Consider the following 25915-nt stretch of genomic DNA (forward strand, 5'->3'; position numbering starts at 1 on the left):
TGGCGTCACAAGAGTACTGTGGGCCGCACCCGGGTGTCAACGGCTGAGGGGTGACACCAAAGTGCCGACTCCTCAGTGACAGGAGCCGGGTACTGCACTGTAGCATTATGTGCAGCACTCTGCTCCTGACACAGTGAGGGAGCCGACACTTTCAAACAGACTTGTCCCCGGGGGCAGCCCGCATCTCCCAGACCCCTGGAGTAACTAAAACAGGAGTTTGGGCCGTGAGGCCACACCCCCTACCTGGGAAGCCACGACCCCTGTCCCACAAGGCCACTCCCCCTTTTGATGGTGCCATGCAGAACCACCATCCCCGCCCCTACCTGCACCGGGTGTCACCTCAAGGAGGGACGCCACTGCTTAGAGAAGCTGAGAAAAACCCTTTCTCCGGTGAAAACGCTGGGTGAAGTGCTTTTCTCCGCTTCATAAATAAACCTCTTATTCAGCTTTCAATAATGCAATTATCACTTGTGTTTATATTGCTATTAATCTACCACTGAATAGCGATGGAAGAATTACACAATAGAGATTTAAATGCATTTCTTTCAGTGGTCAGTTTATTTCTTATGTGTTTTTGCTTTAAAGAATTTCACAGACCTCAAAATTTTATTATTTTGAAAAGTATAATTTTTGCTCATTGGCATAAAATAGGCAAATTTAAAGTTGATATTCTTAAAACTGAAGTTAAAATTTTGCTAATAGAGCATTTTAAAAATGATCAAGTACATAAAGAATATTACATATATTGCCACAATATTGGAGAACCGGTCCTCGATGGTCCAGATGACAGAACGGGAAGACATAGGGAGATCAACAGCAAAGTCCATCGCAATATGGGTCCACGGCTTAGAGGGCATAGGCTGTGGACACAGCAGACCTGAAGGAGTAGTCCGGAGAGTCTTATTTCTAGAACAGACATCACACACCAAAACAAACTCACGAGTGTCACGAGACATGCACTACCACCAAATAGAACGGGACAGAAGTTCCAAAGTTCTAGAAATGCCTGGATGACCCACCACCTTAGAAGAGTGAAAATCCTTCAACACAGCTTTGCGAAGTCTCTCATGGACAAAGTGCACACCAGACGGTTTTTCAAGAGGGGCTTCAGTCTGACAAGCCCTGAGAGAATCTGCCAGGGTCCTGGTCACAGCAGAATGGATTCTGGTAGCCGGAATGATGGTCTCTTCTGAGGTCCTTGGAGGATGACTGATGGAGGAGCTTCGAGACAGGGCATCCACTTCTATATTTTTAGACCCAGGTCGGAACAAAATCACATAATTTAACCTGGTGAAGAATAGGGCCCAGCGAGCCTACCTCGGCTGTTTCAATTTAGGCCAGATTTTTGTGATCCGTGAGAACCGTCACTATACGGTTAGCCCCCTCTAACCAATGCCTCCAGTCCTCAAAATCCCATTTAATAGCCAAAAGCTCCTGGTTGCCAACATCATAGTTCTTCTCCACCGAATCGAATTTCAGTGAAAAGAAAGCACACGGATGAAGCTTGCCAACTTTGACGTCCTTCTGCAAAAGGATAGCGCCCACTCAAATTTCAAACACGTAAACCTCAACGGATGGAAACTCTGGATAGGGATGCCGGAGGACAGGAGCAAACACAAAAGCCGCCTTCAGAGTGTTAAAGGCTTGAATGGCCCCAGACGACCAATTAGCGACCTTGGCTCCCTTTTTTGTTAACTCAGCGATGGGTGAGACTATGGAGGAGAAAGACTTAACGAACCTGAAGTAATAATTCGCAAAAACCCCAAAATCACTGGATGACCTTCAGCGTGGTGGGTTGTTCCCAGTCCAAGATGGCCTTTACCTTGCCAGGATCCATAGAGAAACCTTGCAAAGAAATAATATAGCCCAAGAATGAGACCTCCTTCACGTCAAAATCACATTTCTCCAGTTTGGCATATAAATTGTTATCCAGTAATCTTTCCATTGATCCAGCAAGATCTGCCTCACATGTCTACGATGTTCCTCCATGAACTTAGAATAGATGAGGATGTCATCTAAATAGACCACTGAAAAGACTCCCAAGAAATCCCTTAAAACCTTATTAATGAAATCTTGAAAAATGACTGGGGCATTGGAGAGGCCAAATGACATAACAAGATTTTAAAAATGTCCTGAATGGGTGTTAAATGCCCCTCTCTGATGCAAATGAGGTTATATGAGCCTTTGAGATCAATTTTCGAAAAGATGGAAGCCTCACGCAGTTGGTCAAAGAGATCGGAGATGAGTGGCAAGGGATACGCATCCTTGACTGTGATCTTACACAGTGCATGGTCAAAGGGATTCATCCTTCTTCTGGACAAAGAAAAACCCTGCTCCTACTGGGGATTTAGAAAGACGAATGAATTCCTTATCCAGAGCCTCTTGAATATATTCCTGCATAGCTATATCCTCCGGAATGGATAATGCATATGATGTGCCCTTAGGGAGCCTGGCACATGGTAACAAATCGATGGCTCAGTTGAAAGCACTGAGGCGGCAGAATATCCGCCCTTTTCTTGGAGAAAACGTTGACTAGGTCACGATAAGGAGCAGGAATTGACGAAGACTTGGATGAGACGGCAGCAGCAAGAAGAACAGGTCGGGACAGACACTGGGAGAAGCAGGTAGACCTCCACTCTAGAACCTCACTGGTTTGCGACTTTAGCCAGCGGTCACTGAAGAAGGAGGAACAATAATTCTTCCAGATGCAGAGCACCAATGGACAATTGCAGAGGAGGAGTACGGAAGACAACTGAGAGTTTGGAAAGATTTGTCCTGTCCAGACTGATAACCAACACAGGAGTGGATAAAGGCACGGGATGCAAACACAAGGTCTTGAAAAAGGACATGTCCATAAAATTATCCGCAGCTCCACTATCGACAAATGCAGGAACGGAGATTTGAGCATTGGGTAATTTAATCACTGTGGTAATTAGGACAGAATTTTCCGGGGAGATGGATGCCAGGCCTAGATGTACCTCCCCTTGCTCAACTAGACCTTGCCTATTCCCAACTTTACAGGACAAAGCTGGGCTACATGTCCTTTTCCGCCTGGTATGCCTTGGCTTGCTGGGCCGTAGAACAACATGCAGCCTTTGGGCCGTGCAGCAGCCTTGAGGGCTGGTATGACTTGGCTAAATGCGGCAGATGAAGGACTAGTGCCACAGGAGAGACACAGGCGTTGGCACAGAGGATTGCATACTTTGAACACTGTAGTGCAGCCTGTGCCGCTGGGTTGACACAAGCAGCTGATGTTGGACTGCGGCCTAAGCCGCCGGGTTGATAGAAGCAGCTGACGCCGGAGTGCGGCCTGTGCCACCGGGTTGACACAAGCAGCGTATGCAGGACTGCGCACTCTTGGACACAGAGTGCTGTCCGTGCTGCCTGGATGACAAGAACGGCAGAGGACAGGTATGCGGACCGTGCCGCCGAGATGACACAAACGGCAGGTAGATGTTATGTGAAGTGTGCCGCCTGGATGACACAAACGGCACAATAACAATATAGACAGGAGAACTGGAGCTCGACTGGATAACAGGAGACAATGCTAGAACCGGAAACACGAAAACTCTATCACCGGCATCGGAGCAGCTTTCGCACCAGGAGGAAATAGATGCAAGAGCTAATCCAGATCACTCCCGGAATGATGGACAGGAGAAAGGAGGAGTTTCAGCAAATTCACATCGATGTTTGTCTTGCCCTGCATTCACAGTGTGGTGGCTTGTGACAGTTACATTCAAGATATATTAATGGTTGGTGTATATTATCACCTAGGAGCCAACTTATTTAGTACCTATTCGTAGCAGTACAATACTTAGATAAGATAGTGACTATTCGCAATGCAATGTTTTTACATTAATGACAGTTGCTAGGCAACGCTCACGCAGCCTGGGTCCATTAGTCACTGTTGTTACTATGTCACTTCCGGTCGTGGTGCGTTCCACCTGCTGGAACGCATGCCGCTTCCGATTTGCACTGGCGAGGGAATGTTGTGCTACTGTATGGCCTTGAAGAGACAGGTTAGTCTTCCATCTTTTGTCCATTTGTCAAGCGCAGTGTTGTGTCTGCCTGTGGTGAATGTTAGGCTCACTCCATAGCGCTTTTGACTGGTTAGAGTTCCTTGTTGTTTAGCCTGGTACTTTTGGGGGGAGGAGCCACAGGCTAATGGTTGGTGCTATTTAGGTCAGCTCAGGGTGAGTGCGGGATGTGGGTTTATTTAGTGACTTTGCTGTCTTGAAAAAGGTCTGTTTTGACCGAAATGTCGACTGACCTGCTGTATTGATAGTCATGAGTTAAATAAATGGTGTCTTTTTTACTTCATTATGGTGAGTGCCCATCCTTTTGGAGTTATATTTGGGACCTTTGTGTCTTTAATGGAGCACCCCCCATTTCCGTATTGAATATAAGCAGTGAGCTTGGACTGACTACAGGAGCAGAACTATGGGAGGCAATGGAGGCCCCTGCCGCCAGGTGCCAGCACTGAAGGGGCACCTCCTCCACTGCCCACAATATATTCACCCCACTTAGGGCTGTATCTGTGTACCCAGAGTGTACCGTCATGGCCACCCAATACTTTGCACCTTTTCCCAGCACCTGAGAAGCCACCATACACTAGTGTAGAGCTCAGTGTCAGACCATCAGCTGCTGCCTTCGTCTATCTATAGCCTGTCCCTACTCATTGGTGTCGCTGCTCCTCAGCAGATTCTTATGTGAGTGTGACATGACCAGCCCTCACCCACAACTACCCGTCGCATGCCTCCCTGGCGGCAGCCCTAGCCTCAGACCCGTGCAGCAGTCCCTGCGCACCCCCTCACCCACAACTACACTTCCCACTCCATACATCTATCCTCTGTGTGCTACAATTCGCGTTACACATAACGTGTGATATCAATGTGACTCAGTAGCGGCGAACATCTTTTTGTTAAAATATTTCCCTTCGAATGCATCTTATTTGCACAAAATGCGAATAGGACACACAAGCAGCTTCTGATGATTAAAATGATATGCGGCATGCCTATATTCTGTGTGCGACTGCAGGTGTATCTGCATACAAAATGCTACATTACAGTGTCAGCGGTTGTGATGGGGGGGGGCACCAAATTATAACTTGCCTCCAAGCGTTTGGGATGAACTTAAGCCACTGACTGACATATATATATATATATATATATATATATATCAACAATCCACTTAGAGCAAACCTGCGACCAGGTTGCCCCAAACGTAAAGAAATCGTCACTCCATTAGAAATCCAATAAAGGTCACTTTTACTGTTTCATCAAGTAAGCAGTCATGAGCTTGCAAAACAATACATATGTAGCAAAGCTATACTTATCAGCAGTCTGCTGGTTGCGGAGAGAGCCATATAACAGACATAATCCAGGTCTCAACAGCTATTTCGGTGCGTCAGCACCTTTGTCAAGAGACTGTCACACATACCATGGCAAAAACCCGACTGAAATACCCCCTTAATGAGCAATACTGACCTCACCTGTGTGAGCACCTGCAAGCCATCACCGCCGGTCACCACGATGCTCCCAATTCCTCACCGGCACACACAGAACAGAGCATTGCGCCGTACCGGAAGTTCATCATATATAATCACACACACACAGATAAGTTTATACATTCCATTTGTACAGTATCTGCAATTTATTTCCGTGCAAATTAAATTTTACTGTTGTCATCAGCTTTTGTTTTCACCATGACTTTGTAACATGTTCCATGTCCTTTATCTATTTCTCATTTTCTTTGCTTCTTCGAGTTTGTTCCTTAACTCTATCACTCAATTTATAATGCACTAATTACCCAAAGGGTATGCTGCGCAGTATGTGCCCTGCAGCTCTTCCTTGGCTCAGTTGCTGTTTCCCCCTCTTTTCCCCATTAATGTTTGGATTTTCAGTTATTTGTTTTGGTCAGGCTTTTCCTCACAGTTCTCAAATACTTAATAAGACAACACAGATGCCTTTTTTTTTTTTTTTAAATAACCATCATACCTTATTTAGGTGATCATCTCCACAACATTTCTTGAAACCAGTTATTTCAGCCTTAGCTTTGTGTTAATTAAGTTGCACTTGGTTCCAATTCATATTTTGTATTGATCATGTGCAGTCTGTTTAAAACCTTAATTATGTTGCATTTCATTTGCCACATTTTTCATCACCAGTCCATAGCATATAAATAATATAAGCAGTTCAAATGATTTCTGTGTAGGAAGTGAGAGGCGATGAAAATCCTGTAATAATTGCATTTGTAATGGAATATGCCGTTTTTACTTGGAGGTATTATGACATTTATAGGCAATACTGGTGAAGGTCGACGGACCTGTGAATACACTTTAAGCCTCTTATTGCAAGGAGTCAATTGCTATTTTCCACTTGTATAGTTCTAGATAGTCTGTAATTTAATTATTTTGAATATGGTTATTTTTGAGAAGGAAAAATTTCATATACACGTGTGTAATGGTTCACATGTTTTGTGCTTTTCATGATTGAGTGCCTAATGATGACACAAGTAAAACTGTGTGTGTGTGTGTGTATATATATATATATATATATATATATACACAGTATATATGTGCATATGTATGTATGTGTGTGCATATATATATATATATACATATATATATACATATATATATATATTATATATATATATAAACAAAACAGAAGTATGCGGGGGCGCCACATCGTGCATAAACAAGATAAAATTTATTGGCAAATAAAAGCAAGCAGATCGTGCGTACCACAACAAGCGAATAACCACCACGGAGTTTGACAGCAGAGTAATGGAATGATGCTCCTGGCTGTTGTTCTGAACGTCTCCAGGACCTCTTCACCAGAGCACTAACCACAGAAAGACAGATCACCAGACCACGCCCTTATATATTTCAACACTAGGACTTCATCAGGAGGCTGACTGCTGATCTGTTGAGGGCAGTTAAATAGGACTCATGAACCAATAAAAAAATATGCAGCACAGCATTATCTCATTACATTGAGTTCATTAATAAAATAATTCGTCTATACATATAAGCACATATAAAAATATATGCACGCTTATATAAAAATATATACACATATACTGTGTATACAGTGTGTGTGTGTATATATATATATATATATATCTATCCCAGTCAATCAGGTGGTACCCTCCAGGATAATGGTAAATACATAGGTAGCAGTAGAGGCGGCACTCAACGTACATTCATAACTGAAATAATGACATCGCAGGCACGGTTACAGTCTGACAATTCAGATATAATTATCTTTCCTCAGAGTCTCTGAGGAAAGGCAAATATATCTGAAACATTAGACTCTGGCCGTGCCTGTGGTGTCATTATTTCAGTTATGAAAGTACGCTGAGTGCCGCCTCTACTGCTATCTATCTATCCATCTTTATATCTGCCACCGTTGTCATGGCAATTACTATGCTTATATATTTCTGGCTGGTTATCAGTAGTTTGTTTTGGATGCTGTGTATTGCATTTGCAACTTACATGTTTTTGTTATTTTTGTGCAGCAGTAAGGCAAATCGAGAAGAGACTGTATTGCAACGAAAAACTGCTGCAAGTGCTCCTCCTCCCCCAAGTGAGGAAGCTGTGTCTAGCAGTTCTGATGATGACTCTGGGACGGATAAAGAGGAGGAAGGAGCTGTGTCCCAGCGCTCTACACCTGTCAAAATTACAGATGTGGGTGACAATCCCAAGACAGCAGAGGTGAGCAGGTATTTTAAATATTTGAGATCCTGTATATTATAACACCAACCTTTTATACAAGGTGGTAAGCTTTACCATTATTGACATGTATCTATATACAGTATTTCTGTAAAAATAATGTTAAAATAAACAAGCAATGTTAAAATATTTGTAAACACCTGTAAAATTTACTATATAATTCAGAAATCATTGTTTATTATTTGTGAATGTTGATGTCATCACTTCAGTGTTCATTACAAATATACAATATATTAATTGTAATGTCATGCTTGGCGGATCTACTGCTGTCGCTTAGCCCATGCAGTATGATTTATCCACTCATAATGTTGCCGTTAAACAGCAAACCATTGATGACTTTTAATGCCAATATGATGGTTGACCACGTTGTTTACTTTTGAATCCTTGTAAATATATGGCTGCCTTTAAGAACAGCAGTTTACACTAAATGACAGATGCTGCTGATAAGTAATAGTGGAAAACACATTTAAACGAATGAATCAGATTTATCTGTAGTGCTGCTGATTCATTAAGCAGAGGTAAAAGTCAGTCGCTTGCAGTAAAAACAGTATAGGGAGTGGTAATGGTAAGTGAGCAATCCACAGCTACAGAATTGAAGTACCTTGTCCTCTTGTAGAGAATGTGCAGCCTATCGCTGCAGTGCTACCTCCTTCCCCAAGGGCCCCTCCACAGTCGTAGTCAGGATTCAGCCACAGCGTTTCCCTACATACCATGGTGCGCTCTGTGACAACTGGACAGGTAAGATTGTGCCCCGCAAAGTGAAAGCTGGTCAAGCTGCCTGCTTGTTTGCACCAGGGAAAAATACTGTCAGTAGGTACAGGCCTGAGCTGACTCCCCTGCACCTGCCATTGCCATAGCATACTAGTGTGACCCAAAATAATGAGAAACACTAGTTTAGGGCAGTGGTATGCACTGCTGCAGTATGCTATGGCATCGGTATGAAATACCACCGGTTCGAATCCCGACGCCGGAAGACCGGCAGCAGTGAAGACCCCGACAGCTAAAAAGGTAAGTATTTACTAACCCTCCCCCTCTAACCCTAACCCTCATTTAGGGGTGCCTAACCCTACACTCCCCCCATAGTGCCTATCCCCCCACTAGTGCCTAAACACCCCCCCCAAGTGCCTAAACCTAGCCCCCCATGCCCGCAGCCTAAACCTAAGTCTCCCTGACTGCACCCCATTTAATCCAACATAGTTTAGTCCCTAAAATACACTTTCTATTAAGGAAACGCAAAGTAAAAGTGCTGCATGCAGACTTTTTTTTTTTTCATAGCAAAACTTACCCACGATACATCGGTCGCAACACCCAGCGTAAGCAAATAATTAAAGCATCTAGTTACATCAAGTAATATACAATGTGGCCATAATTAACTTACCATATTCAGAGTCATCTGTAGCGCTATCTAACAACCAGAATGTTACCAAATTTGGTAGGAAGAATAATACATGGATTCCACGGAAATCATGTTTTGTAAAAAAAGTCACCGATAGGGAGAATATGTAAAAGGGCAGTTTAATTATGGTCAGACTGTATAGTGAAACATCCCTAGTGCTCAATACAAATAACAGATATACTGTAAATATGTTCATAGCTATTGGCTTTAGGTGGGAATTCAATTAGAGATGAAAGTAGTACGTTTTCACGGGTATTAACTATTCAGGCATATCACCTGTATACGGGTGTTAACTTATTGTGCAATCCAATTACAAAATGGGTGATAAATGTTTCACCTAATAATTCTTGCTGGTTTTACACGTGTTAGGTATAGGTGAAAATGGGGAATTCTTTCTGTACCCCCAAAAAAGATAAACAAATATTGGATAACAAACAGTATAGTAGTCTATTAGTGGCCATATTAAAAGTATTTGGGGTTCTTAAATTGTGTCAAATGGCTGTTAGAAAATGTGTTCTTAAACAGTGAAAAAATGATAGAAAGCAAGTGTTTTTCTGTCTAATAAGGCTCTACTTAAATTAGGGATGCATAAAAATACCTGTAAGTATATATTTGTGTCATCTTAAGCCACTTTTAAAAAAAACCTTCAAAAGCCGCCTCTAACACCCTCCTGCAATCTTAAAATCACCTGTCCCATTCATATAGCACCCCAATATTCCTGTCCCATATCAATTAACCTATGCCATGGCATTATTGGCCAAATTAAGCTAATTAAAAAATAAATTTTGCCTAATTAGTCATTAAGAAAGGTGTCCCAGTGGTTCTGAACCATGGCCCTGATTCAGAGCCGGACGCTCTGACAGAGCGCTCGCTCTGAATCAGGGTGTCTTTTTTTTTTTTTTTTTTCATGGAGTCAAGACCATCGCGACCATCGGGCTTGTGACGAGACCCTTGTGGTAGGGTCTCGTGGCTGCAAGCCCCAGAGAGCTTTCGGCTCAATCAGAGCCGAAAGCTCTCCCACTGACATCACTTGTGATGTCAGTGGGGCCGCACCCAAATGGTAGGCATTCTCATGGGAACGCCTCTGTCTGGGCAGCCACCCCTCCGGCCCGCCAACCAAAGGGGGCGTGCTGTCACTCAACATCGACAGCACGCCCCTTTTGGTGCGAGACCCGAAGCGACGGATTGCCCGTCGCTATCCGGGTCTCGCGCATGCGCATGACGGAGCCGGCTTCGTCGTGCGAATGTGCTTTGGGCCACCATCGACCCCGTTGCGAATGCTCAGTGCTTGCGACCGGGTCTGAATCAGGCCACAAGTCCTGAAATTTTTACCTTTAAAATAAGGAATTTCCCCAACTTTTCACCTGCTTAGAATGTGGTGAAAAAATAAATGTTGTTAAATCCTATCGAGAATTTTCAGGTGTTAACTTCACCTGCAGTTGAAATGGGCGATAACCACTTTTCACAAAAAGTGAAAACTTTTCACATGAAAGAGGCGTATCACCTCTAATTGAATTCCCATCTTAGTCTGGCATAGCTTAACAAAGGCAGGTATGTGTGCACACCAGACTATTTGTTATTATAGAAAAAAAAGCTTCAGTGCACCACCATTCCAAATCTAGCTAATTTAAATAGGGGAGGGTAGCCAGGGGGCCCACCTAGGGGCCTCACACAGGGTCAAATTGAACATGAGAACAGATGACCAGCGGCACCTGTTTCCAGATGTAGCTTACTTGAGTGGCTCTTGAGTCCCTTAAGCATTACGTTGCGTACGCAACGCTTAAAGGAATTGAGAGCTGCTCTGTCTGCTCTCTGTTTACTGCAGTAGCAGCCTTGTCAGGACCTCAGTGGAATGCAGGGCCACCTCTACAATGTCATCAGGAGCCCATCAGGACTCATAGGTGAGTAGCAGTAGTGGGTGCACTGTGTGGCATATGGGAGATATTGTGTGGTTTTATAGTTGGACACTGTGTGACATAATATTGGGGCACTGTGTGGAAGATGGGAGACACTGTGCCATAACAGGGGGACACCATGTGGCATAATTGGGACATTGTGGCATATGAGTGACAGTGAGTGGCATAATATTGGAGCACTGTGTGGAATAATTGGGGAGCACTGTGCGGCATAATAGGTGGACATTGTTAGGCATAATAGGATTCCACTGTGGGGCATATTGGAGGAACACCGTGGCATTTGAGCGGCACTCTGTAGCATAATGTCATTTTTTTGGTAGGGGTCCACACAAATGAGTTGTCTTTGGTAGCGTTTTAGTTACATGTATTTTTATTTCACAATAATGGGCGTATATAGGTACCGGCTAATCCATTATACTAGGATTTCTGTGATGGCAATGGTGGCATTCCTGGGGTCTCAATCGTATTAACTATTTTGCCCCACCTCTCCCACCCCACCCTACAGTGTGCGTAGATTGCCCCAGTTGGGTAAATTCTCCTCTCCCGACCCTATCTCATGCAGAGCGCAACTGAGTGCATAGACAGATCAGTGAATTGTTCCCAGAGGGGAATTCTTTGCACTTATATTTTATTATAATGTCCTTCGGATGGCATTCTGGGGCATAAAATTGCCAGTGATGTTGGTGGTCAGAGACAACACTACTGGTGGGCTAAAGGAGGAGGGATATATGTTGAACCTGTGCCAGCGACAGAGAATGGTGGCACGGCTGCTGTGTCAAAGAAAGCTCATCTGATTGCAGTCACATCCCATGTGACCATACCAGATAAGTGGCTAAAGGCACCAGCTCTAAGCTGACCTGCCTGAGTCTCATGTCCATTACAATCTGGGGACCTCATGTGTGTGGTCTCCCTATGATACTACAAACCAGGCAACTATGTTTAGCTCTGACATTTTAATGGTACAAGGCAGTAAGCTTTACAATACATGTTCTTTAGTAATATACTTTTACATTTCTGTGCAAAATACACTGTTGCTAACAGAAATTGTTATTGATTAAAGTTGCTGAGTAATGTCAGACAGACTAAATGTGTATGCAATTTGCAGCATTCGGTGGAAAACTTCTGATTCATTTTCTGAGTAACCTGGGCTATTCTGACATTCCTTGAAAGGAAACACAATACAACGTAACTGTTTACCCATGTCCACAAACGTCATGTACAGTGGGTGGACTCAGCTGGGGTTTAATCTCTGCAATTCAGCAGCTACAGTAGTTAGAATGTTATGTCAAGTGATTCTAGGTCACATAATAATTGTGGTAATGATTCCCAGTAAGCGCAGTAAAGTCTGTTTTGTAAAAACATTTTTGCCAGCTTGCAACACCTACTTATCGAACAGTGGCGCTCGCTCTGAATCAGGGTGGCTTTTTTTTTTTTGGAGCCGGCTTCCTGGCCGCTCGCTAAGCTGTGGGTGACCACCCACAGCTTTTGCGACCGGCCAGGTGATGGTCGCAACCATCGGGCTTGCGACAAGACCCTTGTGGTAGGATCTCATCTTCCGCAAGCCCCAGTGAGCTTCCTGCTCTAATAGAGCAGGAAGCTCACTATTGACTGGTGATGTCAGTAGGGCCGCCCCCAAACGCCTCCGTTTGGCCAGCCACCCCCCCCCACCAAACGGGGCGAGCTGTTGATCAACATCGGCTGCCGCCCAGTTTGGATGCGAGCGCCAGAGCGAGTGCCCGGCCGTCGACCCGCTTGCGAGCGCTAAGTGCTCACGAGCGGGTCTGAATCAGTCCCAGTGTACACAACAAACAAAACAAATCCATAATGGTATACGATGTGCATCCCGTATACAGAAAACATTCTGAAGCCATTCTGCACATCATAGGGCTGCCGAGAAGGCTGAATACCGAATGATCGCAAAGGGGGCGAGGCTTAATTATGTGGCCCGTCAGGCCCCGCCCCCATCACAGCCCATCTGCTTGTCCTTTCCAGGCTTCTCCCAGGTAGGACAAGCAAAAGGTAGGCAAATGGCTCATTATCTGTCAGCTGTGTCAATAGCTCCATCGTTTTCTTCTTTACCTATGTAACTGATGCAAAACGGGTTCCCTTGAGTACAGATTTGACTTTACGAAAAATAAATAAGTCACACTGTGCTAGGTCTGGTGAGTATGGAGGGTGTACTCAGGGGCGTAGGGAGGGCGGTTCCACCGGAACGCGAGCTCCAGGCGCCTTAGTTGCCAGAGGGCGCCCCGAAGTCTGACTCCAGAAGCAGCTGTGAAATAGCTGTCAGCTTGCCGAGTTCATGTCCTGCCTGCCAAGTGCTGTGATACAGAGCAACAGCGTCCTGTCTTGTCTGCCTTCCTGCTGCTCTAGTGAGAGACTACGTGGTCAGAGGAGTTAGTGCTGAGCCCTGATTGGTGGAGTTCAGCACATGTTCATCTGACCCCAACAGAGGGCGGGTCTATAGCAGTGTGTCGACGAGGAAGAAGCTGCCGGGTCCACATTAATGTGAGAGAGGTACCCCAGTTATGTCTATCACCCTCCTTGCCTGGATATGTGACCCTTCATGTCTATATGTATGTATGTGACCCTGTGTGTATGTGTGCGTGTACAGTACGTATGTATGAATGTGTGATTCTGCCTGTATGTGTATGCATGTATGTGTGATCCTGCCTGTATGTGTAACCCGTCATGCCTGTATGTATGTATGTGACCCTGCCTGTGTGTATGTATATATGTATGTGTGACCCTGCCTATATGTATGTATGCATGATCCTGCCTGTATGTACGAATGTATGTATGATTGTGTGACCCTGTCTATATGTATGTATGCATGATCCTGCCTGTATGTATGTATGATGATTGTGTGACCCTTCCTGTATGTATGTGTGACCCTGCCATGTCTGTGTGTGTGTATATATATATATATATATATATATATATAGCGTTTATATTATATAGCACACACTTTGGTGTGCTATATGCGTGCATATTTTCGCAGCAGATCTCCGTGCGATTACGATGCTGCAATCACAATAGCAATCCTTGCTCAATCAGGCCCTTAGTGTATTACCTAATGAAGAGGAATGGAAATCAATACTTCTATATTTCTAATAATGCATGTACCACACTGGAAGCAGACTATTAGGGGTATTCAATATGGAACGAAAACTTCGTTTTTGTGATGTTTTCGCACCAATGACATCATTTTCGGAGGTTTTGGTTTTACACCGTATTCAATTTCAAAGACTTTTCGCAGGTTCGAAAAGTCTTTGAAAAAAAACAGGGATAACTTTTCACCACTGAATAGGTGGCGAAAAAAAGTGCACAATTGGGGTTTAGGGGTGCAGGCTTAAAAAAAATAGCCTGCACCCCTGGGAATGACATTTTAAAAAGAACTGTGTCAAAAAAAGTTTTTTTTTTTAAAAAAAAAATAGGGACACCCCAAAAAATGTATTTAAATATTGGGGTGAAAAAAAAAATTGCTTAAAAATAGGGAAATAGGTTTAGGGCTATTCTGCAAGTATGCGGCAGATGCATTTTAGAATAGGCTATTAGCGGCAGGTGCATTTTAGAATAGGCTATTAGCGGCAGGAGCATAGTTGCAGAATTTTTTAAAACTTACTTTAGGGACATAAAAATATGCTAGTACCAATTTTCATGTACCCCAAATTTGATGGGACCACTTAAAAAAACTAAAAAAATAACCTAAGTGCTCTTCTGCAACACTTCTTCAATGTCGGGAAAAAACACCTGCTGCGGCTATTTAATTCCCTGACTTTCATTTGCAGGCTAAAACAGGGGTACCCATAGTGATCCCCCATGTTTTTACAACTTTAGGGGGGTCATACAATTTATTCAAGGAAAATTTTTTTTTTTTACGCAGATCCCACTTCGCACCTCTTCGTTTTCGTAGGTTTCATATTGAATACGGGGATAAAGTGGGCGCACGCCCGATACTTTATCCCAGGAAAATCTCCGATGTGGAGCGAAAAGTCCAGCACGAACTTTTCGCTCCCATATTGAATACCCCTCTTACGGTCTTGTGGGATAGCCAGTTTTTACAGCTGGAGGAAAATGTGTCCACATAAATCTATCCTACGTGCGCTACAAGTCGCGTTACACGGGAGTGCCGTGACTCGATAGCGTAGTGCGCAAAAGCAACTTCTGCTATGCAGCATGCCTATGTTCTGTGTGCGACTGTGGGTGTATCTGCATGCAAAATCCTATGTTACAATGTCAGTGGCTGTGACACTGTAATGTAGCATTTCACATGCAGATACACCCGTAGATGCACACAGAATATAGACCTGCTGCATATCATTTTAATCAGCAGATTAACTGCTTGTGTGTTGTATTCGCACCTCTGTGCGAATAAGACTCATCTGAAGGTAAAGAGTTGCTTGAAAAGACGCTCTGTGCTACCGAGTCACGACATGGCATGACTAGAATAGCTGTTTAACATGCAAGGAGGCTACATGTATGTGGACACATCTGTACTACTTTCAGTCTGATCAGTTATCAGTCTGAAGTTCTTAAAAAGCTAGATGCCAATCTATTCTTCAAAAACCTGTAGAACAGATGGGAACACCTGACATTCGGGAGATACTCACCACTGACAACACTGAAGCAGCTAATTTAACTGCTGTGTATGTACTGTAGAATACACCAATAATGAGTATTTCCCTGTTGTTTAAAATACTCTCTATGTCAGAGGTTCCCAAACTTTTTTGAATCACGGCACCCTAGAGTATCAGCAGTGTTTTCACGGCACCCTTAAGCCAAAGGTTTTTTATTGAGAAATTCAGAAAAAAATTTAGTAAACTAATAAAGTGAAGTATATAGTGCATACCTGTCATCAGGGCCGGATTTACCGCTATGCAACCTAGGCGGCCGCCTAGGGCCCTGCGGGTCCCCCCGGTAATCCGGCCCTGGAGAGAACCTGCAGTGCTGCTCTGAGCTTTGAGCGCACCAGCCGGGGCCCGGGGAGGAAGCAGTCTAATGAATCGCAGATTAAAGGGTGGGGGGTGGTCATTGGAGGCAATTCCTCCCGGGCCCCCCCGCCGCAGATCGGATCCGATCCCACGATCCGCAGCCAGTGAAGTAGCATTCACAGAGTCCCCGCCGGCGCCACAGAGCAGTGCTAAATTGCCGGCCGGCGGTGGACCAATCAGATGCCGAGTAGCAGCCTGCGGCTCCCAGTGACTGGTTGGCGCGCAGGCTGCAGGGAAGAGAGGGTGCGACGTGGAAAGGAGGGGCGGGCGCTGGGCACACAGCCACAGAAGAGAAGGTGGAAGCTGCAACATGCCGCAATGCAGCTCAGGGCGGCTGTGACTGAGCCAGTCTGTCAACATCATCATAAAAGTAAGACAGACAGTATTGAAGAGCTTTTTTTTTTTTTTCTTCATTTTGTCACCAAATAAAATGTAATTACTATAATTGAAGGCACTGGGTCCTATAGCATTGTATTTGTGTATATATAAGTATATGTATGTATGTATGTATATATGTATGTATGTATATATATATATATATATATATATATGTGTATGTATATATACATATGTATATATACATATGTGTATATATATATATATATATATATATATATGTATGTCTTTGTCAAGACGTAGTCAAGTAGAGAGGTGTCCTGTGAAGGGAGAGGGGTGCTGAGAGGGGTTTGTGCGTGAGGGGAGAGGGTCTGTGCTGAGTGGGTTCTGTGCTCTGAGGTGACAGGGCTTTTGTGCTGTGAGGGGAGAGGGGTTTTGTGCTGTGAGACAGGAAGTGAATGGGGTAGTATGTAGTTCTGTGAGGGGGCAATACGTGGTTCTGTGAGGGGGCAGTGAAGGGGGTAGTATGTGGTGCTGTGAAGTGGGCAGTAACTGGGTCAGTGTGTGCATTGGGGGTTGATGTGCTATGGGCGGGAAACAAGTGAGTTGGGATGAAGTTCAGTGTGCTGAATGAGTGATTGCTGAGAGAGGGCAGTGAGTCAGTGTAATATGGACTGGCAGTGAGAGCTATAGAGGGGGCAATCAGTGGGGCCAAACTCTGAAAAGCTTAGCAAAAATCAAGTGTATTTATACATACATAGCCGACGTTTCAAGGCTGTGGCGTATCAGGGTGCTGTACAGCAGCATGAATTAGGAATGAAAGTATAGTGCTATGGATTGCTTGGGGGAGGGGGGCCCCAAAACCGGTATCTTGCCTAGGGCCCCATGAGGTCTAAATCCGGCTCTGCCTGTCATCCTTAGGTTCATTTAGTGTTGGACAGGTTTGAGCTTCATTTTTGTCTACATATTTACATTACATTGACCATAAATAATTTGATTTGGTGCTGGACCACCAACCTGAGGCACCCCTGCAAGTGTCCAGAGGCACCCCAGGGTGCCATGGCACACAGTTTTTGGAACCACTGCTCTATGTACAGATATGCCCAGCTACATACTTGTCATTGGTGCAGCAAATCGTGCCATGCATAGTGCGTGATGCGCGCCCATGAGCGGATAAGAGCACTGCGTCCTCGCCTCCATAGGAATGCATGATGAGATCGCGGTGCATGCTATAGTGTACCGTAGCGTATGCAGGCACAGGAAATTGCATAGCGCGATGCGTGCGCACGTTTGTGACGTGATCAGCCACAATGTAACTGTGCGTACCTCCTGTTATTCCAGTTAATAACTCCTGTTATTCCAGTTGCCACACACCGCTGGTCCACGACAGAGCCTGTTTCCTCCAGTGAGAGACTGAGAATTCATATCACTTTTAGATTTTTTTTTTTATTTCCTCTCTATATACTGTATAGGGGCAGATTTATTAAATCTTGGAGAGAGATGAAGTGGTGAGAGATAAAGTACCAACCAATCAGCTTCTGTTATTGTACAGGCCGTGCTACAGAAATGGCAGTAGCTGATTGGCTGTTATTTTATCTCTCTCCACTATCTCTCTTCAAGATTTGATAAATCTCCCCCTATGTCCTAATATATATGTCCATTCCCCATCAGTGAGTGCCTCAGATATCTTTCCCGTTCTTCCAGGCACTTTCTGAAGCCACACCAAGACTGCTTAGGGGGGGAATTCAATTAGCCGTGATAAAGCGATAGCTTGTCATTCGATAAGGGTACTGTAGGTGAAAGTGGGGAAATCTGCCTGAACCCAAAAAAAAGGTAAATATATATAGTATAAAAGTGTATTTGTGGCACTAATAAAAGTTTACGGGGTTCTTAAATTGTGTCAAAAGGCTGTTATAAGCAATTTTCTAGAACAGTCAAATAATTATAGAAAGCAAGTGTTTTTGGCAAAATAAATGTTGTACTTAAATTGGGGGTGCATAAAATTGCCTATAAGTATATATTTGTGACTTTTAAATACACTTTTAAAAAAACCTTCAAAATACACCTCTAACACCCACCTGCAATCTTAAAACCACCTGTCCCATTCATACAGCACCCCCATATACCTGTCCCACATCAATTAACTTTTCCTGCACTTTATCACCCCAAAAGTGACATGTCATTATTGGGTAAATTAAGCTAATTAAAACATTGTTTTGCCTAATTTGTCATTCAGGAGGGTGTCCCAGTGGTTCTGAACCAAGTCTCGACATTTCTACCTTAAAATTGGATTTTCCATAACTTATCACCTGCTCAGGAGGTGGTGATAACTAATTTGCGTTAAATGCTGTGGAGAATTCGCACTCACGAAAACTGCGTCTAATAGGATTCCGCAATAAGTGTTTATTCGTACAATAATCATTTTTTTGCGAAAAAAAGCTTATCACAGCTAATTGAATTCCCCCCTGAGAGTTTAATGTTTTTAATCCTGCAATGTTTATGCTCGTACATATTTAAAACTGCAATTCACATTTTCTCAGTCTTCTGAAACAGCCTGTTTTGTATCTGCATAACATGAATTTGATACAGATGTGCCCTCACTTGTCTTTGCTGCAATCGCACCAATGAGACTCTGCTAGTGTTAGGCGTCTTTTTTTTTTTTTTTTTTTTACTTTTTGTACTGAAGATGCGTCTAAGGCCCGTATTCAATTTGAGCCGAGTTAACTTAACGCTGCCCGGACTTAATGCTGGCTTCGCCTGTTTTCCAGGCGTTAAAGTATCACGCGCGTGCCCGCGTACCCCGTATTCAATTTGAAGGTAGGCAAAAACGGGACCCGGTGATACTTGGATCAGCGAAAACAAACGAGAGTTTTTGGGAAATAATTGTAGGACCCCCCTAAAGATGTCCAGACCTCGGGGATCACTATGGGTACCACCGTTTTTGCCTGCAGAAGAAAGTCTGGGTTTTTAAATAGCCGCAGCTGGTGTTTTTTTCCCGACATTGAAGAAGTGATGCAGAAGAGCAATCTAGCTTTTTTTTTTATGCGACTTTGCATAAGGTGATGCAGAAGAGCATTTAGAATTTTTTTGGGGGCAAAATAACTATGGGCATCAAATTTGGGGTACTTGAAAATGGGGTTCAGCATATTTTAAAGTTGCCTTCAAAAAATTGTGAAAAACCCTCCTGCCGCAAACACCTGCAATCAAAAAAATACTTGGGGCATACTTGGGGGACCCCCCCCCAGAGTAAGGTTCTCTATTTTTTAAGTTTGTACCCCAACTTTTTTTTTTTTCGCCCCTTTTTTCAAAGTCAATTTTTGGGGTGCCCTTAATTTTTTTTTTTTTTTTTTGACACAGATTACCTTTGGGGGACTGTCTGAAGGCTGCACGGGGGTTCCCGAAATGTTTCACCCCAAAACCCCAATTCTGCACTTTTTAACGCCTGCCATTCATAGGCGATACTTTACTGCCTATTACATTGCATTGACTTAACGCCTAGGCGGAAAGTCTTTTAAATTGAATACGGTGGAAAACTAAAACAGGCGATAATGACGTAATCGGCGGTAAATTACCGCAAATCCGGACTTAACGCCTTAAATTGAATATGGCCCTAAGTCGCAATGAGACTGTGCTGATTAATTTAATATGTGACACTTCTATATCTGTGTGCGACGGAGTCTGTAAACAGAATGTGGCGCGATAAAAGGCTTCGACTGCTGCATCTTAGCACTGTGCGCGCTTGTGGCCTGATTCAGACCCGCTCGTTGCAGACGATGTTCGCTAATGTGCGCATGCATGTAGTTCGCAGTGTGTGTGCGCAAACTAGTACGAGCGATCGGATGTGCTCGCTAGCCCTGCAAAGACAGCCCAGTGGAGTGAGTGACAGGAGAGGCCATTTGTGGGTGGTAACAGGGGCAGGCCAGTAGTAACAGGGGCGTGGAGTTGTGGATGCAGGCGTGCCTGAGTGTTTTCACGCCGTTTCTGGGGCGTTCATAATTAACAGACAGCGTCATAGTACACGGCACTTGGTAGATTTTTACATTGAGCTGCTCGCAGTGCTTACGGTAGGGTACAGTCAACCGCAAGTGCTGTGGTCTGATCCGATGGTTCCCGATGTACCGATGGTTGTATATGCTTCCTGGAGATGACGTACACTAGTGGGCAGCTAAAGACAGGCTGGTGGGCGTCTATAAACACAAAGTGATCGCTTGCCAAGACATAGTGGGCGTGCTTATGCCTTGCTGTGCAAGCGCTGCCTTGACGTCACTTAGCTGAATTACCATACGCTGGGAGCGAGCGGCCGCATCTAGCGAGCGGGTATGAATCAGGCCCTTTGTCCCATGAGACTGGAGGAGAGGATCACCTGAGACAGAATACTTGCTCCATGTACATGATGGCAGAGAAGGGGGATTGTGCTGTGAATTATTATCCTGAAAATTTGTCTTTCAAAGTCTCTCAGCTCACTACCTTGTAGTTCATGTGACTGTGGGTGCCATGATAGTCGCATAAGAGTAAATTGTAAATCATTAATAGCTGTTACGATTTGAGTATTCAGATCCGAGTCTGGACCCATGGACTAGGCTGACGAGCTATATGGGACTTGGGGTGGCTGGATAAGATGTCTGCTCATCGGTTGGACCCATAGGGCATGTAGTCTAGCATCATCAAAGGTAACAGGGATTACTGAAGGGCTCCTTGCCTGCTCTTGGACCCAATTGAGTGGAGCTCAAACCTAGCTCTGACCTCATGACCATGGTGCTGGAACCATTGTTGGAGAACCCTGAGAGTTATACAGTTAACCAATAGCCCACGTGGAATCCACTAAAGATAGTGCGACCCGGATACCGGAGCTGGTTGCCTGAGCCTATACACTCCAAGAGGGATATAGATCCAGTCCCCAACACCAGGAGAAGACCACTCTACCGGAGACTCAGCACGAACCCCAACACTCAGAGAGATCTCCATCAGGATAACAACTACCATTAATGGTGACACCGATGGGACGATGAGCAGAGAGTCCCAGAAACAGGCTTGGGGCATGAGATGCTGAGACAAATAGCAGAATCTGCTGAGCAGCAATACAGTCTGAAGTGAAACCAGGAATCGACTGCTGAACCTGCAATGAGCAGGTGAGATGAACTCAGAAGACTTGGCATTTGAAAGTGCTAGAAAAGTAAGTGATTATAAATGTGTACTTCAGACTACTGCAGGAATAATAAAGGCAGATCTTGAACTGATACCGGAATGGAGGTAGCAGGCTGAACCTGACTGGGACTGGAATGAAGGTAGCAGGCTGAACCAGACTGGAATCAGAATGAAGGACACAGGCTGACATTTGCAGGCTAATCCATACCAGGACTTGAATGAAGGACACAGGCTAGACCGGACTGGGCCCGGATGTAAACAGCAACTTCAGATGGACTGGAATAGGCAGAACTTGAACCGGAATGGAACCAGCAGGAGAAAAGCAACTTGAACACAGGCTGAAGGGGTGCAGACTGGACACCAGCACTAGCGATATGCTGCAGAGTAGATGAGACTGACTCAGAGGCAGTAGTTCCCAGAGATCCAGGTGACTGGAGCACAGGTTTAAGCAACAGATCAGAGACAAGAAATATACACTGGTGAGTGAGCACACAGAGGAACATTGTTCCACGTTATTCCGATGATGGGCTAATGGCAGGTGCAGCTTTAAATAGGGCGCTCTTGCCCTGGATAGGAGGAAGCAGTCATGTGAGCGCAGCAGACAGGTAGTGACTGGATACTGGCACTCATCTTATCAGAACCAACATGGCTGCGGCTATGACCTTTAGGAACGCAGTGACATCGCCCTCGAACAGAATGGCCCACCTTAATAAAGCACCGCCAGACAGGGTATGATTAACGTTTTGTGACAATAGCATTTTGAATAATTAAAAAAGTAAAGAGAACACCTTGGGGCTGATGCATAGTTTAAGGAAAGTCGGGCTTATTTGCTCCTACATTGTGTAACAATAGACATGACAACATGAAAATTGTCTGAACTTTTAAGTTGTCGTCATCACATGCTGAATATTTTTTTATTTATTCTTTTATTTCTGGTGATAATATATTTTTAGACTTGTTTATGTGTAGATTATTGTAACCATTTCCTGTAGCATTGATTCTTATGCTCATAGCTTGTGGCCTTAACATTGTTTCATGTGTTCGAGACTTTTACACATACAGATATGCCCAGCTACATCCTGTCCTGTAGTGCAGCGAATCGCGACATGCGTGGCGCGAGACGGACTCCCGTGAAATGATAAAATGTACATTAGATTAGATTAGAGCGCAGGTCCTATAGTGATAGTTTTCAATGATTTTGAATTGATGATTTTATAGTTGCTACCATGCCCGCTGTGCTGTAGTTCTGTAAGTTGCTGAGTAGTCACATCTTATTTGGCGATATTTCTTTCTTTCTTTGTTGCAGCAGCAGCAGCACAGACCTGTCCTAGGAAAGACAAATGAATCCCGAATTTGGGGTTAAATATGTAAGAGGAGGTATGGGTGTTTGGCTTGGAAGGAAAAGGCATATAGCCTGTGTAGCAAATTGAGTAACTTACCACTTGTTCGTAGTAAACAGGCCTCCCGGGGAGTGACTGTAATGAGTCCTTACAGAAAGGCAAAATAGAGCACCTGTCCTAATCAAATCTACTGTATGTAGAAAAGTTGGGGGTTATTAAGAACAGTTTGGCCAAGATCAGCCCGGAAGCTAACACCTTCTGAAGATGGGCTATGGCACCTGGTTCGGATATGGACCCAGGCCCTGATTCAGAGCCGGACGCTCTGACAGAGCGCTTGCTCTGAATCAGGGCCATCCCTCCCTCATTTTGGAGCGGCCTCCTGGCCGCTCGCATAGCTGTGGTTGACCACCATGGTCGCGATGGTCAAGGGTCTCGCTGCCGCAAGCCCTGGAGTGCTTTTAGCTCTATCAGAGCCAAAAGCACTCCCATTGATATCACTAGTGATGTCAGTGGGGCTCGCCCCAGACGGTAGGCATTCCTATAGGAACGCATCCGTCTGGGCAGCCATGCACCCGGCACGCCCACCAAAGGGGGCATGCTGTCAATCACCATCGACAGCATGCCCCCTTTGGTGCGAGACCGTCGTTATTCGGGTCTCGCGCATGTGCACGACGGAGCAGCCTCCATTGTGCGCATGCGCACTAGGGCAACATCGACCCGCTTGCGAGCGTTCAGCGCTCGCGAGCGGGTCTGAATCAGGCCCCCAGTTAGCACAGCTACTGCATCTTTGTATGCGGTGGCTGTGGTAATAGATGCAAAAGCTGCAGAAAGCGTTGTGTGTAAATAGATTCCCACTGCAGACTTCTGTAATATGCTGCTGCATCCGAGGACATCCCCAATAGACCAGCGCCTCGGGGTCCCAATATAAAAGATAAGTGAGCGCTAATGCGATAACTTCCCTTCTAACACATTGCAGAGATAAGCTTTAGGAGCCCTGTCCCTGGATGTGATTTTTGATACATTTGGATGGGACATACTCTCTAATTTCTGCAAATAGCAGCGATAAGGAACTACAATTATTGGAAGTGCTGTAAATGAAAGGTTTAGCCATATGACACCATTCATACCTTTACACAGAAACCTTCCAGTCAAGCCTTTCTATTCATAAGACCTCCTGCTAGGGAATGACAATTAGCATCTAGTTTCTGCAGTCACAAGCTTGTCATGTCTTATACAGGCATATTCAGGAAGTGCATTTTCTCTACAAAATATACATTTCAAATCATACATTTTAAATACCTTCACATTTCATGCCTGTGCACAGCATCAGGCTTTGCACATACCATTTTAAAGACGTTTTTATTTTTTAAACACTCGGCGCGTAGCGCAGAGTACACATTTACAATGGGCGCCTGGCGGGATACTTGTGCCCCTATATTTGCAGGGCCACCATATTTACATTGCCATTAACCCTTTAGTTGCTGACCCGGAGTACAATAAGAATTTGCAGACCCTTTCTTTCCCGGTTCCTAGGCTCTGCCTGCTCATAAGAAAAATGGAATTTCTATTTTTTCTAATGAAATGTAAATGGCCGTCAGTGGGTGGCTGGCAGGCCTCCTAGAACCCACTGAGCCCTTGGTGTTTGCCTAGACTGCCTCATGGGCAATCCAGTGCAAAAATGACAATGAACAAAATGTTCCAGTGTGGAATACAGTATTGCGTACAAATCCAATCAGTGTTGTTTCCAGTACTGAATTTTTGTTTTCCCCACTTGAGTTGAGACCTCAGAATTCCCTGATTAAATTATTTCCTCCCCCTGAACCGGACAGGAGAAACATAATCTGAAGGGTTTTTGATAATTCTTACAATATTAGCATTCATGTAAGCATATGTTTTGTGTTTACTAGACTAGCATGTAAACCAAGTTATGTTAAGCATTTTGGGCCTTAAGCAGAATTGGAAGCAATGCAAGAAAAAAATAAAGGAGCAATTTGAACCTTGGTCATTCCATGTCAAGTGGACCAGGGGTCCCAACCTGACCAACTCCAATTTTGAAAAAGTGAAGGCTGGCACATTTGTCAGACTAACTTTGGGAAATTTTTAGTTCACACTATGTAGCAAAACTATGGCCCTCACTGTCACCGACTCCGCAGTGGGGATGAACTTCAAAATTGGTCCACTTGACATGGAATGACCTACCTTGCAAAACCATGTTGCATTGCAGGGGGGCTGCAGGTTTATAATGAGCATACATATTGAGAGTTGCGAAAGACGTGTCAGACTCCTAACTAGCTCAATTCTGATTTTGTTGTACAAACTAAAAAATATGTGTTGGCTCCATGCAAACTTATCCCTTATTTTCCCTGCATGGTAGAAGTTGGGGAAATAGGAGAGCTGCTCAGCAATATTTGTACAGCTCTAAAAAAATTCCTATTTTAAGGTCTGTTTGTGTCTGTTCCCAAGGATGTGTGCTGAGATTCAGGTGAATTGTGCCCAAGAAAGGGTGCTGATTTACTGTACTCCATTACAGGTGTGCTGCAATGTTCACTTTTCACATGTCTTCCTATATGCTTAATTGTTGTTATTCAGTGATGAATGACATCTAAATTTCACTTTTTTTTTTTTATTTTTTTATTTGTATACGAGCTAAGCTATCCCTTCCACTAACTAAGCACTTGAAATCAAGGCTTGAAATGTTAGGTATCGTTGTGCTTACAATACAAATAACGACACTACATTTATACCTTTTATTACTTCTGGTGGCAGTAAATAATTTTCAGCAAAAGTTTTCAGGAACTTTATGATGACGATGATGATCAGTGTGCTTTATGAGCTCTGGCACTTACAGTGCTTGCTGCGTTTCATATGATTTTTCCATTACTAGGAAAATCTATCAGAACTTCAGCTGTGATTGGAATGGAGCAGGCACTTTATTTCCCTGTTTCTGACAGAGTAATTTTTGCAATAGCATGACCCCACAGCCGGAACATTCAAAGCACCTTTTCTTCTGAGATGTTGTCAGCACAACAGCCAAGATAAATTATTTTTTCATA

General features: G+C 44.2%; 1 protein-coding gene across 2 annotated transcripts in view; it reads left to right on the forward strand.

Moving 5' to 3' along the window:
• FIG4 (FIG4 phosphoinositide 5-phosphatase) overlaps positions 1 to 25915 on the forward strand; it is a 420643-nt gene that overhangs the window by 307307 nt on the left and 87421 nt on the right. Inside the window, exon 21 of one of the 2 annotated variants that reach the window (XM_088460480.1) lies at positions 7525 to 7717. In XM_088460480.1, coding sequence (XP_088316606.1) covers positions 7525 to 7717 — 193 coding nt within the window. Of the gene's footprint in view, positions 1 to 7521; positions 7718 to 25915 lie in introns of both variants that reach the window. The other variant, XM_088460479.1, reaches the window with a different exon arrangement.

This window comes from Taudactylus pleione, unplaced genomic scaffold (genome assembly GCF_031769625.1).
Source record: "Taudactylus pleione unplaced genomic scaffold, aTauple2 ptg000046l, whole genome shotgun sequence".
Lineage (NCBI taxonomy): Eukaryota > Metazoa > Chordata > Amphibia > Anura > Myobatrachidae > Taudactylus > Taudactylus pleione.